The sequence below is a fragment of the Lepidothrix coronata genome, unplaced genomic scaffold, assembly GCF_001604755.1.
Source record: "Lepidothrix coronata isolate B3197 unplaced genomic scaffold, Lepidothrix_coronata-1.0 Scaffold349, whole genome shotgun sequence".
Classification (NCBI taxonomy): Eukaryota; Metazoa; Chordata; class Aves; order Passeriformes; family Pipridae; genus Lepidothrix; species Lepidothrix coronata.
This window is the reverse complement of record NW_016690529.1, coordinates 146135-154375: the sequence shown is the minus strand read 5'-3', so window position 1 is coordinate 154375 and position 8241 is coordinate 146135. Positions and strand designations below refer to the sequence as shown.

At 54.0% G+C, this 8241-nt stretch overlaps 2 protein-coding genes across 2 annotated transcripts in view; both read right to left on the bottom strand.

Annotated features, from left to right (window-relative positions):
* Positions 1-2956: 2956 nt before the first annotated feature.
* LOC108509240 (keratinocyte proline-rich protein-like) lies at positions 2957-3562 on the bottom strand. Its single transcript, XM_017838584.1, has one exon. The coding sequence runs from the start codon at positions 3560-3562 to the stop codon at positions 2957-2959; it is 606 nt and encodes a 201-aa protein (XP_017694073.1).
* Positions 3563-6003: 2441 nt separating this feature from the next.
* The window catches only part of LOC108509239 (keratin-associated protein 9-1-like), a 10467-nt gene continuing 8229 nt past the window's right edge, over positions 6004-8241 (bottom strand). Inside the window, exons 3-4 of the mRNA XM_017838583.1 lie at positions 7483-7577; positions 6004-6474 (exon numbers count right to left, since the gene is read on the bottom strand). Coding sequence (XP_017694072.1) covers positions 6231-6474; positions 7483-7577 — 339 coding nt within the window. The 3' untranslated portion in view covers positions 6004-6230. The remainder of the gene's footprint in view (positions 6475-7482; positions 7578-8241) is intronic.

Genomic DNA, 8241 nt, shown 5'->3' with positions numbered 1-8241 from the left:
AGGCTGGTGTCACCGTCTGCTCTGGTTTTGTTTGACTCCCTGTAAAGCCACATTAGTGAGACTTGACTGGGTCACACCCGACTATCCTGAGGGTCTGGGTCCAAAGGAAACACCTGCAGCTGCCCAATGCCAGTCAGATTAAGTCCAAACCCTCTTTCTGACCTTCCCCTTCATATTTTTCCCTCCAGGAACAGAATCAACCATAAGACACCATGTGTGTAAATCCCACACCCTCAAGAGCTTCTTTCTTGGCTTAGCCCGTGGTGCCAGTCTCACACCCAGGTCTCCCAACAGCTTCTGTCTTGGCTTAGCCCATCATTCTTGAAGGTTCAAGTGTAACAAGTCAGGTCTGTGACCTCCTGAATCCAAACCCCATCCAAAAATGACCCAGGGCTGTGTCTTACCCCGTTCCCAAGGGAAGGCAGGCGCTGACCAGGGGAGCAGATTGTGACAGGCAAAGGGACCAGGGCCTTTTATAGGGTTCCAAGTCTTCCCCTCATAAATGAAACACTCTGCAGGAACGAGGATTAAATTATTTATTGGCAAAACATCTCCTCCATTTGGATGCTGTTCCCATGTCCTGCTTGACTCACAATTTCTGATAAGCATCTTTTAATTACCCAGTGGGGCACATAAAAGACTTGCAGTGTTTAAGGCACACATTGTCGTGTGAGGCAGGTAATAAAGTACTTATTCACCATCTCCAGAGCACCAGGACACTGAGTGGAGGCTGATGTGTGACCTGTGAGTCAGGAGCCACGATGTGCCCAGGCTCAACGACCCAGCCTTCCCCTTCTGCTGCCCAGGAGGGACATTTCCAGGAGGTGCCTGAAGCACAAACAGGTGATTGGGAAGAGCCAGCTCAGAGTCAGCAAAAGCAAATTGTGCTGATGGGTTTCGGTGATGAAGAGGTTGGTTCTGTGCAGGGGGAGGCCCTGGCACAGGTTGCCCAGAGAAGCTGTGGCTGCACCATTCCTGGAAGTGTCCAAGGCCAGGTTGGAGCAACCTGGGATAGAGGAAGGTGTCCCCATGGCAGGGAGTGGAACAGGATGATCTTTAAGGTCCCTTCCAACCTAAACCATTCCAGGATTCCATGTGCTGGCTTAGACAGGATATTAGGAGGGGGGATATTAGGATATTCCCTGTGAGGGTGGAGAGGCCCTGGCACAGGGCCATGGATCCCCCATCCCTGAAAGTGTCCAAGGCCAGGCTGGACAGGGCTTGGAGCGACCTGGTCTTGTGGAAGGTGTCCTTGCCCATGGCAGGGAGTTGGAACTGGATGATCTTTAAGGTCCCTTCCAACCCAAGCCATTCCAGGATTCCATGAGTGTGATGGGTGGTTTTTGGCACAGTTTCCCACGGCAGCCTCGTGGACTGGACTGTCCATCCAGTGTGGACTGGATGGATGAACTACATGGTGAGTGAAAAACTGGCTGACACTGGTGCTGGTCCTGTTTGAGATCTTCATTAATACCCTGGATAATGGGGTGGACTTGGCAAATCTACAGGTGGCACCAACTTGGGGTGAGGGGCTGAAACTGCTGGAGAAACGGTCCTGTGGCTGGGATGGACTGGGATGGACTGGGATGGACTGGGAGGGCTGGGCTGGACTAACTGGGCTGGGAGGGCTGGGGTGGCAAGTGAAAAGCAGTTTGGAAGATAAGATGGACCAAAGCTGACCTGGAAATGCTGGTCAGGGCTAAACTCAGTCTGTGGGCTCTGAGTCAGTGCACTGGGCCAGTGCCTGGGAACTGGGAAGAAAACAGCTAATAAAATAAGGGATCTCCTAAGTTAGATTTCATATATAAGTGGTGTTTTGTTTGGGTAAAATTAGACATGAGAAAAATAAATTGTTGTGGTGAAGAAAAAAAAGAAGAAACTCCTCTTTCCCTTTCCAGTTTTCCTTGGGGGTTCTGCGAGTACACGCTTGAGCAACACACAGAAGCAACATTAGATATTTTAATGCACCTTGTGGGAGGCTTTTCTGGCAAAGTGAGAGAGAAAAAGCAGGTTTGCAGCGCCTGTGAGAGCCGGGGAGCTGCGGGGGAAGAGCCGGGGCTGCACCTTCCCGCGGGAGTGAAAAGGCATCCCTGGCACGCACAGCCACACCTCACGTGCCGGGCCACGCGCTCATTAAGCTGATTAGCATTTAAATGAGGGTGTTGTGCCCGAGCAGGGCTCTCTGGGTGAGGAAGGTGCTGGAACGCTCGCGGAGCTGACTGTTTGTACCTCCATGTGCACCGCAGAGGATCCATCCCGCGGTCCTGTGGTGGTGACCACGGCGGGGAGGATTTTCCTGGTGAAACCCCTTCGGCCAGAGCTGAAACCCTCAGGTGTGAACCCTAATTTTGACTTGAAGTTTCCTCGTGAGAATTTTAATGGCTTTTAACATCTTGTTGTAACGTGGGTGATGTTTTGGGGGGGTTAAAAAAAAAAAGGAACCAAGTATCTGCTAATTTGTTTTCAGCTTTATTCTCTAATACACAGGGAGAAAATAAATGTGCAGGAGTCCCTGATGCTCCTGCAGTCACAGTGGTTACTTTTTTCCCAGTAAAGTCCTGTTGCTGTTTTCAAACATCTTTGAAATCAGAGTCCACTGAACCCATGGGAGAAGGTGAATCCGTGGCAGGATGTTCCTCCATCTCCAGGTTGCTCAGACGAGGGAAGAAACAGCTTCTCTTCCCCAAGGAAGACCAAAGCCCGGCAGGGGAAGGCACTGGGAATTTAAAGTGTCAGTGCTGGGGCCGAGCAGGGGGTTGGGACCCCAAATCTGATGTGCAAAGAGCAGCAATGAACCTTCAGCCACGGGAGCATCATTTGGGCAAGGAGTGGAACCCCCCCAGCACTGACTGGGGACACGCTGGGGAGGGGTCCCAGATGCTGGGGAAGGGTCCCAGACCCTGGGGAGGGGTCTCAGACCTCAGTGAGGGGTCCCAGCACCTCGCTGTCCCCGTGCTCAGCACTTCTGCACACAGGGTGGCAAGAGAGTGACCTGCTTTTGCTGGTGGTGGCAGGGGCGTGGTGGCAGGGGGATGGGGGCCGGGCAGCAGCGCTGGAGGGGTGGGTGGCACCTCTGGAGGGGTGGGTGGCACCTCTGGACAGGTGGGTGGCACCTCTGGATGGGTGGGGGGCAACATGGGCCGCAGGGGCGGCGATGGGGCAGGGGCAGGGGCTGCAGGACCACGGGGGGACTGTCATCCTCGGGGGGACACTGCTCCACCCTCCTCCTGGGCTTGCCGCAGGACTCCTGGTCCTGGCAGGGCGGGGAGGGCCGGTACTGCTGCAGGGGCCGGCGGTGGATCCTGGCGGGCGGGGGGCACGCGGGGGGCGCGTGGTTCACCTCCACCCGCCGGCGGGGCTGGCAGCTCTGCTGGGGTGGGCACGGCTCGGGGGGCTGGCAGCCCTGGGGAGCGCTCTGGCAGGACCCATCGAGGTCGTGGCTGAGGCTCCCGGGGCTTTTGTGGCAGCTCCCGCTGGATCTGGGCCATGTCCAGCCCTTCCCGGCACAGCCCGAGCTGTCGTGGCACAAGTCCTGGTCGCTGAGGCCCTTCTGGTGCTGCATCCTGGGGCAGAGATCACGGAATCATTCCCAGAATCCTTGAGGTTGGAAAAGCCCTCCAAGGTCACCGAGTCCCCCCTGTGCCCATCCCCACCTTGTCCCCAGCCCAGAGCACTCAGTGCCACAGCCAGGCCTTCCCTGGGCACCTCCAGGGCTGGGCACTCCAAACCTCCCTGGGCAGCCCCTGCCAAGGCCTGAACACCCTTTCCAGGAGGAAATTCCTCCTCATGGCCAACCTGACCCTCCCCTGGCACAACTTGAGGCCGTTTCCCCTCCTCCTGTCCCTTGTTCCCTGGGAGCAGAGCCTGACCCCCCCCCGGCTCCCCCCTCCTGTCAGGGACTTGCAGAGCCAGAAGGTCCCTCCTGAGCCTCCTTTTCTCCAGGCTGAGCCCCCCCAGCTCCCTCAGGAGTTCTCCTCAGGTGACTCACAAGCCATATGATCAAGCCCTCGGGAATAAACCGTCTGGGAAAAAGCAACCAAACCACAACTCCTTTTTTTTTTTGCTGTTTCTGTGAAAAAAATAGTGAGGAACCTGAGAGAGCTGAGAGAATCCAACTCACCCTGGGAGCGGGACGGACGGGCTGGGCAGGGAGTCGGAGTCCTGGGGACAGAGCTGGGGCTGAAAGCTTTTATATGTGGCCGAGGTCTCTTGGGAATGAGACATGCCCTGGGAATGAGGAGCCGAGCTCTGCCATGGCCGTGTGTGTGTTTTGTTCTGGCACTTGCTGTTGGATTAATCAGCCCCAATTAGCATCTCCCTCCGTGGAACGTCAGCTCAGCTTCTTTGCATGTGCAGTGGCCCATTATCTAATTAGTTCTCCCACTGGTCATGCTCAGATGAGCTGTTACCTCCTGTCAGTCAGATGGGATCCTGGGATAAGGATACCTGGAATACCGGGATGCTGAGTGATGTGCCCAAAAGGAGACTCTCGTGGCAGTGGGAAAACCACAGGAAGGCCCAGGAGTCCTTCCAGGGCACGGGGAGGGAATCCAGGGTGACATCAGGACCATGAGGAACAGCAGGTGTTGGTGCCCCGTGTGTGACTGGAAGACTTGAGCTCCAAACCCAGGATCCCTATGGACACCAGGAGCAGAGATGGACCAGGGCAGGCTGGGGATGGGATGTTTATTCCCTTATTTAAATGAATTCATTCCCTTCCAGGTCAGGAGCACCTCAGCCAGGTGAGTGACTATGGCAAGGAAAAGCCTTTTATGTGTGGAAAATCTGGAATGAGGGCAGCCAGAGGAGCAGTGACCTCATGGACCATTCCAGCATATCCACCTTTCTGACATTTTCCTTTGACCCATTTTCAGCACAGCTGCTCCGTTTTGCATTTCTGTGGACGGGTCGAGGCATTTTTAAGGACTGGGAAAACATCTCTCCCAGCAGCCCCCAGGGCAGGAGGCATTTCCATGCACTCCCTCCACGGTGGAGCCTCTCCAAGGGATGCTCAGACGTTTGTCCAGTGGAATTTGGGTCTGAATCACTGGGGAAAGCATGTGCAGAATTCAGGGGTGTGGTTTCAGGGCTGTGCTGGAGATAATTTATTCTGTAGCTGCGGGAACAGTGTCACTGCCTTGCAGGAAGCAGGGAAAGGTGGAAAAGAACTTGGTATCTGTCAAGGCCAATGAGGATTTTAGATTTAGAACTTGTTGCCAGTGTCCCAGGATTATGCTGGGCTTGGATTTAAAAGAGTGGCTTTGGAGTCACTTCCCTTCCTGAGGATTTCACAAATCACCAAGTGCAAATATTTAATTTCTTAATCTTGTCTCTTAAATTTTGCCATATTTGAATAGAATTCCAGATAAATTAGGTAATATTTCTGAATCCATCAGGCTGGATTTGTATCTGGGGCTCTGGGCAACCTGGTCTGGTGGGAAGTGTCCCCTCCCATGGCAGGGGGTGGAATGAGATGATCTTTAAAGTCCCTTCCAACCTAAACTGTTCTATGATTCTGTGATTCTGCCAATGACTCCCTCCCTCTGTGCAGACCACACTTCCTGGTCTATTTAATCTTATTGACAAGATATCAAACCTCTTAAAAGGTTTATCAAACCTTTTAAATCTCAGCAAATTCCCTGGAAAGAATTCCATTAGGAAAAAAGACCTTTAGCTCTGGCTTTAGGGCTGCACAGGTGCTTTGATTGCAAACTGTGTCTTCAAAGTCAAAGCAGGGGGAAGAGAATGGAACTGGGTGACCAAGGGGATGCTGAAATAACACTGATGAGTCCTGCTTTCCCTTGGATGAGAGGCTGACCCAAGAATTTCACCACTCCAGGGTGTTGTCATCAGCAGAATGACAAATAGTTGCAAAATTAATTACATTAAGAAATTAAACAAATGCTAAAAATGTCCCAGACCGGAGCTCTGGTTTAAAAGAGAAAGATAAACTAATAAATGAATAAACATAACCCAGGAGTTTGCAGGATCATAACTGACACATTTTATTATGATTCATGACTAATTAGAGGTTAAAGGGAGGAAAGGGAGAACTGAAGCATCCAACATCCCACACACCCAGAGAAGAGGAGCAGCGGGCCCAGGGCTCATGGAGGGAGGCAAAGGACAGGAGATCTACAGTGTCTAAGCAAAGCAGGGGTGGTGTCCAGGTCCATATCCACGTCTGGAAGCACAGGTGAGCCGGGAGGGCAGCGGGCAGGGCCGGGGGCTCAGTTGCCGCCGCAGCAGCCGCCGCAGCAGCCCCTGTTGTTGTTGCTGATGGTGTAGCAGCAGGACATGGGCATGCAGCAGGACTGCACGGGCATGCAGCAGGGGCTGCAGCACTGCATGGGGGAGCAGCACATCGGGGTCTTGCAGCACGAGGGGGTGCTGTAGCAGGTCATGGAGTAGCTTCCTCCTCCGCAGCAGCCACAGCCTCCGTTGGGCATCTTGTTGGTTGGAGAGTTGGCAAAGCTGGGAAGAATCACAGAATGTGCTGAGCTGGAAGGGACCCACAAGGACCACCCGGTCCAACCCTCAGCCCTGCACCGGCCCATCCCCAAGAGTCCCACCCTGTGCCCCAGAGGATCAGCCAAACCCTCCCTGAGCTCTGGCAGCCTTGGGGCTGTGCCCACTGCCCTGGGGAGCCTGGGCAGTGCCCAACCAGACTCTGGGGGAAGAACCTTTCCCTGAGATCCAACCTGACCCTGCCCTGGCACAGCTCCAGCCATTCCCTGGGTTCTGTCCCTGGTCCCCCCAGAGCAGAGCTCAGGGCCTGCCCCTCCTCTGCCCTGCCCAGGAAGGTGGAACTGCAGAGTTTGGGTTTTTTCTCTGCCTGAATCTCCTGGTTCTTTAGACAGCTTAAAGCTGCCTTATCCCAAAGTCCATCCCAAAGTCCCTGGTGTCCAGGATCCCAGGACAGCCTGTCCCTGGGATCTCCATGTTTTTGGTTTGGACACCTGTGCACTTGGAATATTGTCCAGCACTGGTTCCATCAGAGGGAAACCACCCAGGCAAAGCTGAGAGGAGCAGAGACAGTCTGTGACTGGGAGCAGGAGGTTTGGAAATACAGAATTCATTCAAAGCTCTGGTTGTGCTCAACTTGGAGGTTTGAGGAGGTGAAACCAAGGGTTGTCTTGTTTTGTAAATCTTGGTTGTAACTCCTCTTTTTCCTCCAGTGTCAATCCCACCTCCTCATTCCTGGGCATCCCTAATTTCCCAGGAAGAGCAGCCCAGCACAGTGCACGCAGTCCTCAGGCTGGGCCCTCCTGGAATGTTCTCCAACCCCTTGCTCTGCCTGGCCCTGCTGATGCTCCTGGAGCCTCCTTTAACCTTTCCAGGCCCCGTAACTGCTCGTGCAGAGTTTATAGAAGCCCAGCTCCCAAACCCCATCCCAGATCCCCAGTTAGATCTGGATGCTGCTCTCAGATATCCAAGATTTCCTTTTGGGGAATGAAGGGAGATTCAGAAGTTCTCACTTACCCTGTTGAAGAGTGAGGAGAGGTGAAGGGAGGAGAAGATGAGCGAATGAAGCGAGCTGGGCCAGGAGACCTTTTATAGTCCTGAACACCTTCCTCCTGGAAGTGAGACAGCCATTGACCATCCCAGTTTCCCTGTTTACCAACCCAAACCCATATTTTTTAACCCTACGTGTCGCCTGGTATTTGCATTTTGCCCTATTACTTGTGATCACTACCTTTGTTGGGCCCCATAATTGTTTAGCCTGCAGATAATCAAAGGGCTTCTATGAATACTGATGAATTTGTCCTCCCCACAACCTTGCCAGGGAGCCAGAAAAATGCATCCTCATATCTGTTTGACAAAGGCAGGCAGTGAGGGCCGGGGATGTTCTGGGCCTTACTCAGCACCTGCCGCTGCTGAGTCAGTGCAAGGCCCGAAACTGAGCCCTGGCCTCGTGTCTCTGGGCCTCGTGATGGGTGGTTTCATCAGGCTGGTGTTTGAAACACGGGTTTGGGAAATGTCATGGAAATGGGGCTGTTTGTTCCTGTCACGGGGACGGGCACGTGAGGAGGGAGCGAGAAGTGACGGGGACGCATCGAGAGTCACCCGAGCTCGGGGCTCAGTCACCCGCACGAGAGTCCTGCAAGGCCATGGAATCAAGGCATGGTTTGGTCTGGAAGGGACCTTGAAGGTCATCTCATTTCTCCCCCTGCCATGGGCAGGGACACCTTCCACTAGTCCAGGTTGCTCCAACCTGGCCTTGGACACTCCCAGGGATGG

Coding starts and splice junctions, on each gene's coding strand:
- LOC108509240 (XM_017838584.1), bottom strand. CDS start 3,562: ATGCAGCACCAGAAGGGCCTCAGCGACCAGGACTTGTGCCACGACAGC.